The sequence below is a fragment of the Narcine bancroftii genome, chromosome 7 (genome assembly GCF_036971445.1).
Source record: "Narcine bancroftii isolate sNarBan1 chromosome 7, sNarBan1.hap1, whole genome shotgun sequence".
NCBI lineage: Eukaryota > Metazoa > Chordata > Chondrichthyes > Torpediniformes > Narcinidae > Narcine > Narcine bancroftii.
In genome coordinates, this window is record NC_091475.1 from 160,765,967 (window position 1) to 160,786,789 (window position 20,823).

At 49.1% G+C, this 20,823-nt stretch overlaps 1 protein-coding gene across 7 annotated transcripts in view; it reads right to left on the reverse strand.

The window, feature by feature from the left end:
- LOC138739266 (ubiquitin carboxyl-terminal hydrolase 35-like) overlaps nucleotides 1-20,823 on the reverse strand; it is a 151,259-nt gene that overhangs the window by 38,013 nt on the left and 92,423 nt on the right. For 6 of the 7 annotated variants that reach the window (XM_069890988.1, XM_069890986.1, XM_069890989.1 and 3 more), the window contains one exon: nucleotides 1,848-3,081. In XM_069890988.1, coding sequence (XP_069747089.1) covers nucleotides 1,848-3,081 — 1,234 coding nt within the window. Of the gene's footprint in view, nucleotides 1-1,063; nucleotides 1,139-1,847; nucleotides 3,082-20,823 lie in introns of all 7 variants that reach the window. The other variant, XM_069890992.1, reaches the window with a different exon arrangement.

Consider the following 20,823-nt stretch of genomic DNA (forward strand, 5'->3'; position numbering starts at 1 on the left):
ATTTATAAAACATTATCAATCAAGATTTCCCTTATCCTTAAAGAACTGGCATCCTGTGATTCATGGAATATCTGATCGTTCTTCTACAAAATAAAAACACTACAGAATGAAGATCAAAACTATTAAAAAAACCTTCTCTAAAAGCAAGTCTCAGCTTCAATGCAATTTTGTGACAGTAATCATTTAAAACTTGTAAGTAGTTGTTAAATAGTAAGGAATCATTTTCCAAAACATTACATTAAATACAAACATTTTTAAAAATGCCCAGCTGGACACATCTCCAGTATGTACAATTTAAGTTATCAATATTCAAAAATTATATTTTTAATAATTCCAGCTTCAATGTATTATGCATCACATTACTGCTTGCAGGGCACCTCTTTCAGATATATTGTCAGGGTACAGACATGACCGCTTACAACCCGGAGATACTTTTTCCTGTGGGCAAGGAAGAATTACCACTTATTGGTAGTGCAAAAAAAAAGCTGTAGTCAAGATGATACATATACATGTAAATAAATAAAGATAAACAAACTGACTGTGCAACAGAGGGAAAAAAAATCAATAAAGTGCACAAGTACGAGTCCTTAAATGAGTCTCTGATTGAGCTTGTTGTTGAGAAGTCTGATGGTGGAGGGGTAGCAACTGTTCCTGAACCTGGTGGTGAGAGTCTTGTGGCACCTTCCTGTATGCACATTTGCTTACATTTTATTACATTGCAAGAGCTTCCAACTTTTTCCGCAGAAATATCCAACTTACTGGTGGGGTAGGATTGAAAAGTAAATCAAAGGGAGATACAGCAGGGAATTCAGACCTTTCGCTCATTAAGCCAACTGCCAAGGTGCCAATTTCGCAATCTATCCCAACCCATTTTATTTATCCAAATTTTGTTTCGCTTATGGTTTTTAGAGTGCAGGCATGTAATGGCACAATCAAGGAATTTTGCCACTACATGAGCAGTCTAAAAAGGAATGTGCAGGAATTTTGAGTCAATTCATGCACCGCGATTTATCCTGCAGGACCCCTACAACTTTTTGGAGAAAGCATGCAGTGCAAATCGTACCGGAAAAATTCATTTTCGGTCATTCATCCTACTGCCATCCAACCACCGGGACTATAGAACTCGGGTACCTGCAGTCTAAAAAGATTCCGAGTGTGAATGACCACACAGGCAGTAATTATGTTAATTTTTTCAGCAATTTTTCCATCATTGCAGTCTAAAAAATAGTAGTTTACACAACCTCTGAAGCCCTAATATTCATGAAAATTAATTTCTATTCTGCACCTTCAAGGGCCAATACATCCTGAGGTGCATTGGTCAGAATGTTACACAGCACTCTTGCCCTTAATAAAATCATTAAGATGGAAGATATAAAAAGCATCTAAAATGTTGATATTAATCTTGAGGATTGGGAAACAATTGAGAGGAAATGATGCTCTGCAATCTTATTTTGTTACATCAACTTGATGGATGGGAGGCATACCAGGCATGATAGCAAAATGTGAAGAATTTACACAGACATGAACAGACAGGGAATAGAGAGATACAGACCATGTGCAGGCAGATGTGATGTTGGAGAACAACATCATTGTTGGTGCAGAATAGTAGGCTGAAGGGACTATCCTATGCCATACTGTTTTAATGTTCTTTTTGTCAGGTTTGATGAATGCAACCATGCAGGTTAAGTTAACGTACAGAATCTTAGATGTTTGTCCAAAATGGCTTTATTTATAATCTTCCAGATTTTTATCATCTTGAAGACTAACAAAAGCAAATTAATGTTAAACAACCCTTGTAATCAAATTTGGTAAACAAATTCATTTTTTCATTAATATTTCTAACATACCTGCAGATACTGAAGATTGTCCCTGGAGATAGCTTCCATCAACCCTTTGTTCAATCCTGTTTCTCCATATAGTCCCACATGAGCTGAAATAGGTTCACCATCAGAGCAAGAATGTGTTGTTAATCGCTGTCTGTAGAATAATACATAAGCAGCATCTTTGGGAAAGTAATTTGTTACATTACTGATGGATTCAAATGTTGAAAATGATACCCTGGTGTCATTGTACAAATACCACTGTTCATCAGCTCCACTCTCACCATTCAAAATTTCACTTGGCCCAATTACAGAGTTAGCTTCCACATTTTCTCTTGCATAGCAATAGTAATGTCCACTTTCAGATGATATACCAGAATGCACCACTATAGAACAGAGGTCATATACAATTGTCAAATATGCAGTATCCTCTGAAAAAGGTTTCCAGTTTCCCAGTTCACATCCTTGATTGTCAGCACATATTTTGGATTCATCCTTTGAGTTAACCCTAACGGGCAATTTGAGGACTAAAGGAACTGATACATTATCTAGAATTTTTCTGCGCTTCATCGTTACGAGATCAAAAGAGAATCTTAATAGTGTCAAGATAAGATAATGCGGATTCCTAGTTAATTCTACCACTTTTTCTGCTTCCTGTAAAGAGGCACATATATTGCAGTAATATCTGTTATCACCAGATAGCATTTCTGGTGAAAGAAAGTAGTTAATGAGGTCAGACACAGATCTACAACTTGCCGAATCACACACTTTTTTCCTGGAGGCCACAGCAAAATCATTCTTCATCAGAGAACTAAATGAACCAAAATTATTTTTCATTACTCTCGATGGTGATGGCTCCTCCTTGCTCACCTTTCCATAGGAACCCATTTCTTCAAATGGTACCATTCGTACTGAAGGTTCTCCATGTTTCCCTTGTGACTGTTTATTTGAAGATTTAGTAGTCACGTGCTGTTGCTTAACTTGAGATGACTGATCCGCACCAGTAATCAGGGAAGTATCAAGGTCACACAAATGATCACACCTTTGCAGAGTCTCATGAGATGGCGGAAATGCCAGGGATAGATCTGTAAAAGCTTCCTCTTGTAAGGAAATGTTATAACAATAATGACAAAAGATCTTTGTCACCATTTTCCCACCAAACATTCTTTCTATTAATGTTTTCCCTGGATCTTGACCTTCACTGCTTGAAGATCTCTGTTCATATAATATTCTTTTACTTGTCTTCTCCTCTTCATGTAATCTTAAAAAAATATTTACAGCTATTAAAGATACAGGGATAACAGTTTCATCATCTCAATTAACTTTAAGTTTAGCCACTTATTACAAACTTGGGACAATTACAAATGAATGAGAGGTCACAACATATACACAAACAGGCATGATCACTTATTAGCCTTTGTGATGAGTTAATAGCACAAACACAGTCACCTGAAAACAGCTAGTCCAGTGGTTTTCAACCATTTTCTTACCACTTTAAGTAATCCCTATGCCATAGGTGCTCTGTGATTAGTAAGGGATCGCTTAAGGTGGTATGTGGGTGAAAAGAAAAAGTGAAAACCACTGTTTTAATGTTGAAATTTTTTTTAAGGCAATTAATACTTCGAACTTTAATCCACCTGCTCTGATATGAAACGAAGTTAAAATGTGATGCTTAATAATCTTTACCATTTACTTAAACTTGCAAGTATAAGATACAAAAACAAAGCATCATCCAATGTGAACAGTAACATAAAATCTGCCACCTTTCAGAGAGAACCTGTTATATGTGGATTGTGGAGGATCACATGACCTCCCTATCTGGAACCTAGTTGGAAGTCACAGAACCTGGCAATCTGGCCACCTATTAGTGCACACCTTACTGTAGGTTCATTTGAATGATTCAATGTTATCAATGGCCAGACGTCCAGCTCAGAACCATATAAATTCTAACACGTGTGACAGTTCACCCTTTTCTGCCTCTTGGTCTAAGCCATGAACACTGGCCCATCCTAGGTCACTACTGTGGACGTCGCTGGAGGAGTTATGGGTAAGGTGTGTGCTGCACTTAGTTGGTCTATAGTAGTGCGATAGATCAATGCTTGCAGGAGTCGAGTCCGTGGTGCAGGGAATCGGAACTGTGTTTGGAAAACCCTGTCTGTGAGTGTGTACACATGCAGGAGAGTGTGGTAGGGTAAGCAGCCATTTGTATCAAGAACTCTTCTACCTGCTTACAACATTAGAGTATTTAAGTCTCGTACCATGTAGAGAATAGAGAGCCACTGATATCGGAGTCCAACCTGGATCTGATGTGAATGTATATAATTATTTTGAGCGATTATGTACTATTTAACATCTTCCCCTGTTTGATTCCCACGTGTACAATAAGGTTACCTTTGTTAGTGATCCTCATGTCCAGACTAGTCTCTCTGAACCTACCAAACCTGATGCAGTCCCAACACCACAATTGGCGCTGCTAGCAGGATTCAATGAGTTTCAGCTAGACATGTACGGAGTTGCTAACAATGTGGCAGATCATACTAACAAGTGCGTGCATGGGTGTCCTATCGGGTGTGTGTATTATCATGTACCTGTTCATGAACAGGGGCAGCAAAAGGCAACCCACAAACTGAAGGGGAATCCTAGGGTTGGAATAGAAAATCCCCAGGTGGTCCAATGATAGTCAAGGGTTCAGCATTTTGTGCCTTAGCTGGCAGACCATGCCATGCCGGTCCACTGGGTCAATAGGCTGGACCCCTGTGGAGAAACAAAAGGACACCACATGGCCTCCCTCTTGGAGGGATCAGATTTCCCAAGGACAGAAGGAGTTGTGGGAGAGTCCCATGGTTATTGATATCCCTACTCATGTGCCAGTGGAATATCACTTTGGATTTGACCAAACAAGGAGCCCAAAAGGACAAGCAAATAGAATCCCTAGACAATACCTTGGCATGCATCAGCAGCCTTGGCCAGATACAACGAAGCTACTTGCCAACTTGTCAAAAAATGACAGGTTCAGGCAGCCTGCTGATCTGGCTGGCAAGTTAACCAGGGTGATCACTATGCAGAGGGGAAAGAGAGTGTTGTATGGTCAGGAGATGGAGATGGATGATGACTTTGAAGAGGCTGAGTCCATTTACACATGTTCCCCACCCAACCCCCCCCCCGGAGATTCTGCAAGCCTGGCTGGTAACCACGCAGGCCCAGTCCCACCACGAGGGTCCCCCATCAGCCTTTCACAATGGGGAAGTTACCAAAAACAGAGAGGGTCTGAATGCATGGGCAAGGGGCTGCTATGAAACCGTGGAGACCCAGGATTACTCTGCCAAAAAGTTAACAGGCTGGCAGATAGATATGGCCAACAGTCGAGTGAGCACCCAACTATGGGACATCCCCCCCCAATATTTGCCCCTCCCACCTGGAAGCCAGCACCTTGGGCAGTCTATCCACGTAGCAGGGTGGCACCTGAAGGAATTGATGAGGAGACTACTTTTTGGGACCGAGTGGTAGCTGTGGTTCGGGACCTAAAGAGCTAAATGGAATGGCATACAGTTAGCAAGGGCACAAAAGTCATTAGGGAATGGGCTCTCATTACTGGTCTCTACGGAGGGGCTCCTGGGTCAACTTCTCCAAAGACACCAAGGTAATCACCACCTCGTCAGGACATTTAGTCACCACTGCCTGCTCCGACCTCATGGGGGTGGTCTTGACCTTGAAGAGTGCCCTGGTAAAACTGTCCAGGAAGCCATTGCCCTTCTGGGGGGGGGGGGGCTAGAATATATGGAACGTGGAGCACCTGCTCAAGGGGCCCTTGCACAAGTTCACCACGTCGAAATGAAGTAAAATGAGACCAAGAATGGTGAGACCATATTCCCCTTGACCCACAGGGATATATACTATGTCTGAACACATCCGGCATGGATCATACCTGCATCCATGGCATTTCTACCTCTTCCATGTTTGCGCTGAGGTGGGAGGACTGCGGGAAAGAAATACACAAAAACACCCTGCCAATTATGCAGCCGCCTTTTCCTTCCTTACCTGAGGCAGCTCCTGCTGCCCTCAGGTCCCTGGTGCGGCAGGAAACTGCAAAAAAATGCCTCCCAACCACACCAGACATCTCCTGCTGCAGGCCACAACTTCATTCCGGCCCCAAAGGCCTTTATGCTTACATTTCCTCTGGTGTCCTGATGGCAGGCTGACCAGGACCACATTATTTGGGGACTAAGTACCCCTCATCCATTTATGGAGACCCAAGGGAGGTACAGTTTTATAAAGCCTTACATTTCATAGGATCCAAGGTACAAAATTGGGCAGCAGAACCTGGAACTCACAGTGAACTGTATGGAGCAGTCTGTGCTTTCAAGATATTTGGTACATCTGAACATCAGAATTTAGATGAAGTTGGCTTTCAGGATCCTGAGGAGTCTGATAGGGTATGTGTGCAGCAGCCACAAGGTCCACCTAGGAAGGAGGAGGTCATTGCTCAGGACCGGGAAGCATGTAGTGGGTTGTGTTCCTGGGAGAGATGCTTTTATCTTGTCATCACACTCTTTGCAGACGATGCCGCTTTAGTTGCCCATTCAGAGCCAGCTCTTCAGCGCTTGACGTCCTGCTTTGCGGAAACTGCCAAAGTGTTTGGCCTGGAAGCCAGCCTGAAGAAAACTGAGGTCCTCCATCAGCCAGCTCCCCACCATGACTACCAGCCCCCCCACATCTCCATCGGGCACACAAAACTCAAAACGGTCAACCCGTTTACCTATCTCGGCTGCACCATATCATCAGATGCAAGGATCGACAACAAGATAGACAACAGACTCGCCAAGGCAAATAGCGCCTTTGGAAGACTACACAAAAGAGTCTGGAAAAACAACCAACTGAAAAACCTCACAAAGATAAGCGTATACAGAGCCGTTGTCATACCCACACTCCTGTTCGGCTCCGAATCATGGGTCCTCTACCGGCATCACCTACGGCTCCTAGAACGCTTCCACCAGCGTTGTCTCCGCTCCATCCTCAACATCCATTGGAGCGCTTTCATCCCTAACGTCGAAGTACTCGAGATGGCAGAGGTCGACAGCATCGAGTCCACGCTGCTGAAGATCCAGCTGCGCTGGGTAGGTCACATCTCCAGAATGGAGGACCATCGCCTTCCCAAGATCGTGTTATATGGCGAGCTCTCCACTGGCCACCGTGACAGAGGTGCACCAAAGAAAAGGTACAAGGACTGCCTAAAGAAATCTCTTGGTGCCTGCCACATTGACCACCGCCAGTGGGCTGATATCGCCACAAACCGTGCATCTTGGCGCCTCACAGTTTGGCGGGCAGCAACCTCCTTTGAAGAAGACCGCAGAGCCCACCTCACTGACAAAAGGCAAAGGAGGAAAAACCTAACACCCAACCCCAACCCACCAATTTTCCCCTGCAGCCGCTGCAACCGTGTCTGCCTGTCCCGCATCGGACTTGTCAGCCACAAACGAGCCTGCAGCTGACGTGGACTTTTACCCCCTCTATAAATCTTCGTCCGCGAAGCCAAGCCAAAGAAGACACTAACAAACTCTCCCATCCACTCACCCTGCGGGCCAAGGACAACTCAACTTTATTGAAGAGCACTCTGCAGGCCACTTCCACTTTAGCTTAACCTCAAAATACTCATCACACCAGACTGCTGCAATCTCATCATGGAATTTCACGGTCTTTCAGCCATCATCACCAGCTCATCTTAGCAGCAGGAACTGACCACTACAAACACACACACATACTATTCAAGTTCCTGCTGTTTTTGCTGATTGACTGAGTCATCCATATGAATAACAATAGTGGGCGGGAACATCCATGCATATGAATTCCCTTCTTCCCCAGTCTGTTTCTGCTGAGTAAGCTGGGCAGCTTGACCAATGCCATTTTAGGGCTGTTGGTCTGATGCCACCCCACATGACCTCCCCAGAACTGGTGTTACGGTCTAGTGTCCCGTAGGTATAGTCCCCAAAGTCTTTTGTGGTCCACCTCTTTGTCAAGGTGTTGGTGTCTCCATGGGTTCTGCTGGGTCTGTTTAGGCAGGCTTGAGTCTATCTGTAGTGAAGACCTTTGGCTTACCACCGGTCCAGCACAAAGGTGGCTCCGTTGTTCCAGATGACTTGAAAGGAACCCTCATATGGCTTCTGCAGTGACGAACGGTGGGGTCCTCTGCGTACAAACACGTACTCACAGTCTTTGAGTTCTTTGGGGATGTTGGACTTGGCTTGTCCATGTCTGGAGGGTGGGATCGGAGTCAGGTTACCGACCTTTTTGCGCAGCCAGTCCAGGAAGGTGGTTGTCTCCTCCTGCTGTCCTCTGGCCTGTGGAATGAAATCCCCGGGAACCGTGAGTGGGGCTCCGTAGACGAATTCAGCGGAGGATGCGTGGAGGTCTTTTTTCGGCGCTGTTCTGATGCCCAGTAGTGCCATCGTAGCTCGCCCACCCAGTTGGGACCCTGGAGTCTGGTCGTGAGGGGGGTCATGAGGTGCCTGTGGAAACGCTCCATCATGCCGTTGGCTTGCAGGTGGTACGCCATCATATGCTGTAGCCCATAGGTTGGCAATGTCGGTCCATAAACTGGAGGTGAACTGTGTGCCTCGGTCAGAAGTGATGCGTTGTGGCAGTCTGAACCTTGCATCCAGGATGAGAGGAGTGCTTTGGCATAGCACCTGATGGTTGTGTCAGCCAGGGGAATTGCTTCTGGCCACCGAGTGAACCACAGTGGTCGACCATTGTGAACAGGTAGCGGAAACCCTGAAAGACTGGCAAGGGTCCCACTATGTCCACGAGAATGTGGTCAAACCTGCATTCTATTGGCTCGAAAGGCTGTGGGGGGGGATCCTTGGTGTGACACTGCGCTTTGGCTGTTTGACACTGCGTACATGCCTTGGCCCACCCCGGACTTGTTTCTGCAATCCATGCCACACGTACTTGCTGGCCACCAGCCGGACTGTAGTCCTGATGGATTGGTGTGACAGCCCATGGATGGAGTCAAAAACTCGTCGCCTCCATGTCATTGGGACAATAGGTTCAACCTGCCCAGTGGCCATGTCGCACAGTAGGGTGATAGTACCTGTACCGACTGGAACGTCCTGAAGCCGAAGGCCTGTGACAGTGGTCCTGTACTGCGGGATCTCGTCATCCTGCAGCTGTGCCTCTGCCAGTGCTGCGAAGTCCAGACCATTGACCAGGGAATGGATGCTGTGTCTTAACAAGGCGTCCACGACCATGTTGTCTTTGCCCGAGATGTGCTTATCGTCGGTAGTGTACTCCGAGATGCAAGACAAGTGTCTCTGTGGGCGGGATGACCAGGGATCTGAGATTTTAGCCAGGGAAAAAGTCAGTAGTTTGTCGTCCGTGAAAGCTCTTCCCTCAAGAAATTACCAAGTGGCGGATGGCTAAGTACAGCGCCAGCAGCTCTCTATCGAAAGCACTGTACTTTAGTTCAGGAGGCCGCAGATGTTTGCTGAAGAAAGCTAGTGGGTACCAACTTCCTTCTATCTGCTGCTCCAGGACTCCTGAAGCATTGACTGTGAGGGCCGTGGGTGCATCTGGTCTGGGGTGGGTCAGGAGTGCAGCTTTGGCCAGGACTTTGGTTTCCACAAACGCACGTGCAGATTAGTCGTCCCAGGCCAGGTCCTTCTCCTTGCCAGACATCAGGATGAACAGAGGGCGCATCACTCGGGCAGCTGCTGGGATAAATCGGCAATAAAAGTTTATCATCCCCACGAACTCCTGCAGACCTTTGGTTGTACTGGGCTTTGGGAAGCTGCGGATGGCCCCTACCTTGTCGGGCAGTGGTGTGGCCCCGTCCTTTGTAATCCTGTGGCCCAGGAAGTCGATGGTGTTCAGGCCAAACTGGCATTTGGCCAGGTTGATGATGAGGCTGAACTCCTGCAGATGACTACAGAGATTTTGGAGGTGCTGAAGGTGTTCCTGTCAGGTTCTACTTGCCACAAGGATATCGCTGAGGTAGACGAAAGTGCCGTCCAGGTCTCGGCCCACTGCATCTGCCAGTCACTGGAATGTATGTGCTACATTTGTGAGCCCAAATGGCATCCTCAGGAACTCAAACAGCCCAAATGGAGTGATGATGGCCATCTTCAGGACGTCATCAGGATTCACTGCGATCTGGTGATATCCTCGCACGAGGTCCACTTTTGAGAATATCATTGCCCCGTGCAGGTTTGCTGCAAAATCCTGGATGTGTGGAACGCAGTGATGGCTTCGTTGAGCTGGATAGTCGCCACATGGTCTCCAGCCCTCAGTTGCTTTAGGCACCATGTGCAAGGGTGAGGCCCATGGACTGCCTGACAGGCAAACAACACCCAACTCCTCGAGCTTGCAGAACTCCTTCTTGGTCAGTCGGAGCTTCTCCGGAGGAAGTCGTCTCACCCTTTCGTGGAGAGGTGGGCCCTTGGTCAGGATGTGATGTCTGATGCGGTGTCGAGGCATCTCCGCTGTGAACTGAGGGGAAAGGATTGCAGGGAATCCCACTAGCACCTTGGAGAACTCATCCTCCGAGCTGTGGAGGGAGTCTAGATGCATTGCCGGAAACCTAGCGCCCCTCAGTGCGATAGTCTGGTAGGTCTCGGTGTGGATGAGTCACTTACTCTTAAGGTCCACTAGGAGGCTGTGGGCTTGCAGGAAATCCATTCTGAGGTGTGGTTGTTCCACCGCAGCCAGCGTGAACTCCCACAAGAAGTGACTGCCCCCGTACTGCAGCTCGGCCCCACGAGTACCATAGGTCCATATACTGTTGTTGTTGGCAGCCCTCAACGTGGGTCCTGCTAACCTACACCTAGTGTCCAACCCTGTCAGGGGTATCACGCTGACTTCTGCTCCTGTATCCGCCAGGAAGCGTCTGCCGAGCAGGCTGTCCCAGATGTACAGGAGGCACTCTTGGTGGCCAGCTGTCGTGGCCATCAGCAATGGCTGGCCTTGTCATTTCCTTTGAACTCGCAGGTGGATTGGCATTGGCAGGCCTCGGTGCCTGATCTCCGGTGGTAGAGTACCATCTGTTGCTGGACTCGCTCCTGCCTCTTGTCTGCTGTTCCTTGCTTGGGACTGCTCTGGTCTGATTGCTGGACTTCTTTATGAGCTCCATGAGAGCCGAGCACTTCTGTTTCTGTTTCCACAGAATGTCTGCCTGTGCTGCAACTTTCTGGGGTTGGTGAAATCCATATCTGCCAGGAGCAGTTGAATGTCTTCAGGCATCTGTTCCAGGTACGCCTGCTTGAACACGAGGGCCAGCATCTCATTGATGAGTGCCGACGGGGATCTATCTCCAAGTCCATCCAAGTGGAACAAATGTGTTCCTTGCTCTCACTGTGAGAGTCCAAATGTCTCAGTTAATAGCTCTTTAAAGGCAGTGTAAGTGCCTTCCGACGGTGGCCTGTGGATAAAGTTGGCCACTCTGACTGCAGTCTGAGGATCCAGGGTGGTGACCACATGGTAGTACCAGGTGGTCTCTGCTGTAATGCCCTGGACCTGGAACTGAGCCTCCTCCTGTTCAAACCACACACTGGGACGAACTGTCCAGAAGGACGGAAGCTCCAGGCCAACTGCACTGAATGCTGCTTCATTCTCCATCGCTAGGTTCTCCATTCCTTCTAAACCGTCGGGGTCACCAATTGTAGCTGACCGCTGCAAAGAAACACACACACACAGTGTGGAAAGTTAAGCTCACTTCTTTATTTGGGCTGGAAAGGCTGCTTTTATACTGTTCAAGTTCCCGTCGTTTTTGCTGATTGACGGAGTCAGCCACATGAATAACAATAGTGGGCAGGAACTGCCATGAACATGAATGCCCTTCTTCCCCAGCCTGTTTCTGTTGAGTTAGCTGGGCAGCTTGGCCAACACCATTTTAGGGTTTTGGTCTGATGCTGCCCCAGCTTCTACCCCCTCTGGTTCATTGTCCTGGCAGTCGCTCTAGCGATCTCTGTCCGCGTCTGCTGCCGCGCGATGTGCCGGCCCAATCTCCACAATTGTGGGCCACTACAGTAATAAACCTATTCATAGAAACCTAGATGCCCAGTTAGCAGTAGGAACTGTTACCATGGGCTCTCTCCCACAGTAAGTTCCAGTTTAACAACATTTACAACCTTTATTATGCACTCTTTTAATTCCACCTTTTGTTATGGACTTGTTAATTGAACCTTGCCTGCTCCATGACAGTTGCAGCTATTGTGTTTCTAAACACGAGAACTGCTTGTCCCAATTTTAGTTGCAATGTTTCAGACACATGGACAGGAAGGAACTATTTGTACATATTGTAACTTATTGATTATGGTGCTGCTTCTCCACTCTCTCCCATAACACCTGCTAATTCCTCATGGTGTGGGTGCAAGGGGGAGGCGGTGGCCCCGACCTCGGCAGAGCCAAGCAGGTGGAGGCCCCGGTCCGGGCACAGGGAAAGCAGCGGCGGCCCTGGCCCCGGTCTGGGCAGTATGGTCCGATCTAGGAGGGGAGGCAGGCCCCTCCAGCCCGGGTAAGAAACCTGCATAGGAGAAGGCCACTCCGATATAAAACCTACGACCCAAGGACCTTGCTGCCACGTCCCAGCTTGCTTGGCCACAGCACACGAACCATGGGTGTAAAGGGTGGGGTCAGTACTGCGGACACTGCACTCCACCTAAAAGATCCTTTGCGCAGGCCTGAGGACGCGTCCACGTCCTCCCCCTCCACGTCCTCCCCCTCAAAAGATGCTTACAAACTCAAGCTAGCATGCTGGAACATCAGAACCATGCTAGACAAGACTGACAGCTACCGACCTGAACATCGGTCTGCCCTCATCGCACATGAACTCCTCAGACTTGACATCGACATAGCCGCTCTCAGTGAAGTCCGCCTTGCAGATGTAGGCAGCCTCCAAGAACGCGGCGCGGGCTACACACTCTACTGGTCTGGCAAGCCTATGGATGAACGACACCTATCTGGTGTAGGCTTCATGGTCAAGAACTCCATTGCCTCCAAACTCGAAAACCTCCCGTCAGGCCACTCGGACCGGATCATGTCCATGCGACTCCCCCTTCAAAACAAGCGTCGCATCACCCTCATCAGTGTCTATGCTCCAACCCTCCAGGCGGAACAAGCAGAAAAGGACAAGTTCTACACTGATCTGCGCAACCTCATTCAACGCACCCCTACAGCCGACAAGGTTGTCATCCTTGGCGACTTCAACGCTCACGTCGGCAAAGACTCAGAAACCTGCCCAGGAATCCTGGGCAAGCATGGTGTCGGCAAGTGCAATGACAACGGGCGCCTCCTGTTGGAGCTCGGCGCAGAACAGCGGCTTGTCATTACAAACACCCTTTATCAACAGAGGGACAGCCTGAAGACTACCTGGATGCATCCCCGATCCAAACACTGGCACCTCCTGGACTACGTCCTAGTGCAAGAAAGAGACAAACGAGATGTGCTCCACACCAGGGTCATGCCCAGCGCGTAATACCACACTGACCACCGGCTGGTTCGCTGCAAGCTCAACCTTCACTTCAAGCCAAATTCCAGGAATAGTAAAGCCCCCAGAAAGAGGTTCAATGTTGGAAACCTGCAGTCAGACGAAGTGAGAGGAAACTTCCAGGCAAACCTCAAAGCACAGCTCGAGGATGCAATCCGCCTCATGGACTCGTCCCCTGAGACCCTCTGGGATCAGCTGAAGACTACCATACTGCAATCCACTGAAGAGGTACTGGGCTTCTCCTCCAGGAAAAACAGGGACTGGTTCGACGAAAACAGCCAGGAAATCCAGGAGCTGCTGGCAAAGAAGCGAGCTGCCCACCAGGTTCACCTTACAAAGCCGTCCTGGCCAGAGAAGAAACAAGCCTTCCGTCGCGCATGCAGCCATCTTCAGCGCAAACTCCGGGAGATCCAAAATGAGTGGTGGACTAGCCTCGCCAAATGAACCCAGCTCAGCGCTGACATTGGCGACTTCAGGGGTTTTTACGAGGCTCTAAAGGCTGTGTACAGCCCCTCACCCCAAGTCCAAAGCCCGCTGCGCAGCTCAGACGGCAAAGTCCTCCTCAGCGACAAGATCTCCATCCTCAACCGATGGTCAGAACACTTCCAATCTCTTTTCAGTGCCAACCGCTCAGTCCAAGAATCCGCCCTGCTCCAGCTCCCTCAATAGCCCCTAAAGCTAGAGCTGGATGAGGTCCTCACCCGGAAAGAGACATATAAGGCAAGTGGACAACTGAAAAGTGGCAAAGCAGCAGGTATGGATGGAATCCCCCCAGAGGTCTGGAAGGCTGGCGGCAAAACTCTGCATGCCAAACTGCATGAGTTTTTCAAGCTCTGCTGGGACCAAGGAAAGCTGCCTCAGGACCTTCATGATGCCATCATCATCACCCTGTACAAAAACAATGGCGAGAAATCAGACTGCTCAAACTACAGGGAAATCACACTGCTCTCCATTGCAGGCAAAATCTTCGCTAGGATTCTCCTAAATAAAATAATACCTAGTGTGCCGAGAATGTTCTCCCAGAATCACAGTGCGGCTTTCGCGCAAACAGAGGAACTACTGACATGGTCTTTGCCCTCAGACAGCTCCAAGAAAAGTGCAGAGAACAAAACAAAGGACTCTACATCACCTTTGTTGACCTCACCAAAGCCTTCGACACCGTCAGCAGGAAAGGGCTTTAGCAAATACTAGAGCGCCTCGGATGCCCCCCAAAGTTCCTCAACATGGTTATCCAACTGCACGAAAAACAACAAGGTCGGGTCAGATACAGCAATGAGCTCTCTGAACCCTCCTCCATTAACAATGGCGTGAAGCAAGGCTGCGTTCTCGCACCAACCCTCTTTTCAATCTTCTTCAGCATGATGCTGAACCAAGCCATGAAAGACCTCAACAATGAAGACGCTGTTTACATCCAGTACCGCACGGATGGCAGTTTCTTCAATCTGAGGCGCCTGCAAGCTCACACCAAGTCACAAGAGCAACTTGTCCGTGAACTACTCTTTGCAGGGATCAGGAGAGCCACTAGAAGTCTGTTTGTGAGTATGTGAGTATGTGGAGGTTTTTCAGTTGGTTGTTTTTCCAGACTCTTTTGTGTAGTCTTCCAAAGGCGCCATTTGCCTTGGCGAGTCTGTTGTCTATCTTGTTGTCGATCCCTGCATCCGATTAAATGGTGCAGCGTATACAAAACCGTTGTCATACCCACACTCCTGTTCGGCTCCGAATCATGGGTCCTCTACCGGCATCACCTACGGCTCCTAGAATGCTTCCACCAGCATTGTCTCCGCTCCATCCTCAATATTCATTGGAGCGACTTCATCTCCAACATCGAAGTACTCGAGATGGCAGAGGTTGACAGCATCGAATCCACGCTTCTGAAGATCCAACTGCGCTGGGTAGGTCACGTCTCCAGAATGGAGGACCATCGCCTTCCCAAGATCGTGTCATATGGCAAGCTCTCCACTGGCGACCGAGACAGAGGTGCACCAAAGAAGAGGTACAAGGAGTGCCTAAAGAAATCTCTTGGTGCCTGCCGCATTGACCACCGCCAGTGGACTGATATCGCCTCAAACCGTGCATCTTGCCGCCTCACAGTTCGGCGGGCAGCAACCTCCTTTGAAGAAGACCGCAAAGCCCATCTCACTGACAAAAGACAAAGGAGGAAAAACCCAACACCCAACCCCAACCAACCAATTTTCCCTTTCAACCGCTGCAACCGTGTCTGCCTGTCCCGCATCGGACGTGTCAGCCACAAACGAGCCTGCAGCTGACTTGGACATTACCCCTCCATTAATCTTCGTCCGCGAAGCAAAGCCAAAGAAAGAAATACATGTGGAAGAGTGCGGTAGGGTAAGCAGCCACTGGTATCGAGGAACCTTGCATCCAATGTGCCTGCTTACACCGTTATAGTATTTAAGACTTGTACCGTGTGGAGAATAATCAGCCACTGGTATTGGAGTCCAACCTGGATCCACTGTGAATGTCTATATAGTTATTGAGTAGTTTGAATGATTACATACTGTTTGATGTCTTCCCCTGTTTGATTCCCATATGTACAATAAAATTACCTTTGATTGTGACACTTGTGTACAGACGTCTCTCTGTGAACCCACTGAATCTGATACAAACCCAGCACAATAATCCCTAATTGGATAGATAGAAACAAGAACTGGAGTAGGCTTTTTGAAGCTACTTGAACAGTTAGTAATAATACTAACCTCACTCTGTTTCCATGACCCATCACTTCTATTCCTTCAATATCCAAAAATTTCTTCAACCTGTGACAGTTATTTCTGCCTCTTGGTCCAAGCCTCAAACATTGCTCCACGCCAGGTCACTAGTACAGTTCTCCGCTGCCTCACCGCGTCACGGGGTGTTCCACCACATCCCCACGCAGGGACCACCAGTTCACGCCAAGGCATGTCGGCTCCCGCCTGACAAGTTCCAGGTGGCGAAAGAAGAGTTTTCGCATCTGCTGGAGCTGGGGATCATTCGGCGCTCTGACAGCCCGTGGGCCTCGCCAATCCACCTGGTCCCAAAAGCCTCCAGTGGCTGTTGCCCCTGTGGAGACTATCCAGGGCTCAACAAAGCAACAGCTCCTGACCATTACCCCATCCCTCACATCCAGGACTTTACAGCCTACCTGCATGGTACGAGGGTTTTATCCAAGGCTGACCTGGTGCGCAAGTATGACCAAGTCCCGGTGCACCCTGAGGACATACCCAAGACGGCCATCATCACCCCCTTCGGCTCTTCGAATTCCTTTGCATGCTGTTCGGGCTAAAGAACGCTGCTCAGACCTTCCAGCGCCTCGTGGACTCAGTGGGCAGGGACCTGGATTTCGTCTTCATTTACTTGGATGACATCCTTATTGACAGGAGGGATCGAGCGCAACACAAGGCCCACATGCACACCCTCTTCTCCCGGCTGTCCGACTTCGGCCTCACCATCAACCCAGCCAAGTGCCAGTTCGGTAAAGAGTCCATGCAGTTCCTGGGCCATAGCATCACGTCCGAAGGAACCATGCCCGCCGCTACAAAGGTCACCTCTATCAAGGAGTTCCCACGCCTGGACAACCTCAAGGGCTGCAGGAGTTCGCGGGTATGGTCAACTTCTATAACCGATTCATCCCAGGAGCTACGCACATCATGCATCCGCTATTCACCCTCATCACAGCCAAGCACAAAACACTCACCTGGACCCCAGAGGCCTGCAGTGCATTCAAGGCCACCAAGGACGACCTCACAAAGGCTACCATGCTCGCCCACCCGCACACTGAGCTGCATACGGTGCTCTCCGTCGATACCTCTGCCACAGCCGTCAGCGCTGTCCTGGAGCAGCAGGTGAATGGACAATGGAAGCCACTGGCATTATTCAGCCAGCTTCTCTGCTCACCATAGCGCAAGTATAGCGCCTTCGACCGTGAGTTACTGGGCATGTACCTGGTGGTGCGGCATTTCGGCTATTTCTTGGAAGGGAAAACTTTTACCATCTTCACTGACCATAAATCCCTCACTCAGGTGCTCGCAATGGCAAAGGATCCCTGGTCAGCCTGCCAACAGCGTCACCTCTCCTTCGTGTCAGAATTTACCACTGACATTCGGCACAAGGCGGGGAAGGACAATGTGGTCACCGATGCACTTCCACGACCGGCCATCTGCGCACTGACACCCAGCCTCGACTTTGACCAGCTTGTCTGGGACCAGAAGTCCAACGAGGAGACGTGAGCCTTCAGGACTGCCATCACGGGCCTGCAGTTCCAAGACTTACCGACTCCTAGTGGCAAAGGCACCGTTTTGTGTGATGTCTCCATGGGCACCCCACGGCCAGTGGTTCCCCAGCAGTGGTGCAAGTAAGTCTTCCATCACATCCACGACCTTTCGCACCTGTCCATCAGGTCCACGGTCAGTATGGTGGCAGAGTGGTTCGTCTGGCAGGGATTCTGGAAGCAGATCGTGGGCTGCGCCAGAACATGCACCCAGTGCCAGATGTCCAAGGTGCACAGGCAAACCAGGGTGCCCATGCAAGAGTTCGAGCACGTCCAGGAACGGTTCAGCCATTCACGTGGACATAATCGGGCCCTTTTCAGTTTCACGAGGCAACCATTACCTGTTCACGGTAGTAGACCGCACCACTCGTTGGCTGAGGCGATCCCAATGCCGAACACCTCCACGGACCCCTGCTCCTGAGCGCTGTTGCACAGTTGAGTAGCCCAGTTTGACATTCCAAATCATCTCACTAGCGATCGGGGCACCCAGTTCACCTCTGCGCTCTGGGCACAGCTTGCCAACAGGCTGGGGATAGAGCTACATCACACCACGGCCTATCACCCACAGGCCAATGGGCTGGTCAAGCGTCTGCACCACCACCTTAAGTTGGCACTTATGGTCTGACTCACCGGTCCTGACTGGGTGGACGGACTGCCTTGGGTACTCCTGGGCATCTGCTCCGCACCCAAGGAGGATCTACAGGCATCATCAACTGAGCCGATCTACGGCGCACCGCTGACACTGCCCGGTGAGTTCATCAACGCGCCTCACAACCCCCAGGGGTCGCCACAAGAGCTACTTCCCCACCTCCGGGCCCACTTGGACTCCTTTGCACCTCCACAGCCACCCAGACACAGCGCATGGCCATCTTACTTCCCCAGCGAGCTGCACTCTGCAAAGTACGTTTTTATTCGGCGGGGCCCGCCCACGGCATCTCTGCAGAGACCTTACGAGGGGCCGTACAGGGTTGTCCAGCATTCAGGGTCTATACTCACATTGGACATCGGCGGCAGGCGGGAGCTGTTTACTGTGGACAGGCTGAAGCCAGTTCTCCTCAACCCCACCGCACCAGTGATTGTGGCCCAGCCTAAAAAGCAAGGCCGCCGAGCTAAAAAGAACATTGGCGCCGGTTCTGGGAGGGAGGGGTGCTGTGTGGCGGCATGCCACTAGGCAGGTGAACCGGCCCCGCTTGTAATCCTCGTGGCGGGGCAGCCGGCCAAAATGGCACCGTCAGGGGTTTCCCCTTCTTCTCAGCACCAGGCTCAGAAGCCTGCGCTGGGGGACTACGTGATGCCCGAGTGATGTCAGCGCAACCCAGCACGGTTCTCAGCCATAAACCAGTTTTCTGCTCACTGAGCTCAACCCATCTGGTTGTGTGTTCTTTCAGTAGCAGTGTAGCTGCCACTACAAGAGATTGAATTAGTGAGGAGCCAATTCACCAGAGTTTAAAAGCTTTTTTATAATGGGGAAAAATAAGTGAATGTAAAGGCAGATATTGTCTGTCTTTACATCACTTCACTTAAAAGCTCTGAGGGCAGATTCAGCAGGCAAAGTCCAATCTGTCTGGGAGAGGGGGTTCACTCAGAGGTGGCAATGTCGCTGAAAACGGCTGCAAAGGGGTAGGCTGATAACGTCACGATGATGTCGTCAACCCACGACACAAGAGCGCAAATTTTAAAATGCTCAGTGTGTTCAGATATTTATTACTCACATCAATCATATTACTCTGGTCATATTAGTGATGGCTAAAGTTTTTTGTTATTTTGGGTGGGAGGGAATGTCTACATTAATTTTTCACGCCAACACATATAGATGACGTCATGGTGATGGGTGGCGCTACTGCATCACTCGCCCCACCTCCCTCAGCTCTGGAAGATGGCTCCAGACACTGCTCTATGAAGTCAACGCTGGATCAGTCTTATAAGCCTTCTCCATAAAAAGGTAAATTCATTTTTTTCCCCCCCTATGAGCCAGCTTTACTGCGGAGTGCACCATAAAAAGGCCTTAAAAGAATGAAAGGTGAGGTTGAGGCTTATCCATGTGGATGTTTCCCTTGCAAAGAAATCTGGAGCCAAGGCAGTGTGACAGTCACCACATTCGGGCTAGGTCATTTAGAGTTGAAAAAAGGAGAAATTTCTTCACTTGCACATCTGTCTTGGCCCCTTCCCCTCCCAGTCATAACAAGGAGATAGTTTTCCTGGTCTTTACCTACCTCCCCTCTAGCCTCCACATCAACATGTTACAATATACATCTCTGAATTAGATGTGGGAATAGATAGCAATATCTCAAAATTTGCAGACGACAAGTTGGGTAGCAGGGTTTGCTGTGTTGAGGACACAAGGAGGGAGCAGAATGATTTGGACAAGTTGGGCGAGTGGGCCAAGACATGGCAGATGCAATATAAATGTGGATAAATGCAAAGTTATCCACTTTGGAGGCAAGAACAAGAAAGAGAACTAGTATATAAATGGTATCTCTTTAGGAAAAGGGGAAATGCAGAGAGACTTGGGTGTCGCTGTGCATCAGTCATTGAAAGTGGGCATGCAGGTGCAGCAGGTGGTGAGGAAGATGAATGCTATGTTGGCATTCATAGCAAGAGGATTTGAGTACAGGAGTACAGAGATCCTGCTACAGCTGTACAGGGCCTTGGTGAGACCATGTCTGGAGTACAGTGTGCAGTTCTGGTTGCCTTATCTGAGGAAGGACATCCTCACCATGGAAGGGATGCAGAGAAGATTTACTAGAATAATACCAGGGATGGAAGGACTTGGATATGAAGAAAGGTTGGACAGACAAGGCTTGTATTCTCTGGAATTTAGAAGATTGGGTGGGGGGGGGGGGGGGGGATCTTTTAAAAACATATAAAATTCTTAAGGGATTAGACAGACTAGACTCAGGTAGGTTTTTTCCAATGCTGGGAAAAAAACAGAACCAGAGTCACAGTTTAAGGATAAGGGGAAGTTTTTTTAGGTCTGAGATGAGGAAAAATTTCTTCTCTCAGAAGGTGGTAGATCTGTGGGGTTTTTTGCCACAGGAAGTAGTTGAGGCCGGTTCTTTGTCAATATTAAGAGTAGGTTAGACTTGGCCCTTGTGGCTAAGGGGATCAAGGGGTATGGGGAGAAGGCAGGAACCAGGTACTGATCAGCCATGATCATAATGAATGGCCGTGTAGGCTTGAAGGGCCAAATGGCCTACTCCTGCACCTATTTTTCTCTGTTTCTGCAATTTAAGCCACCTACAATGGGATCCAACCAGCAAGCT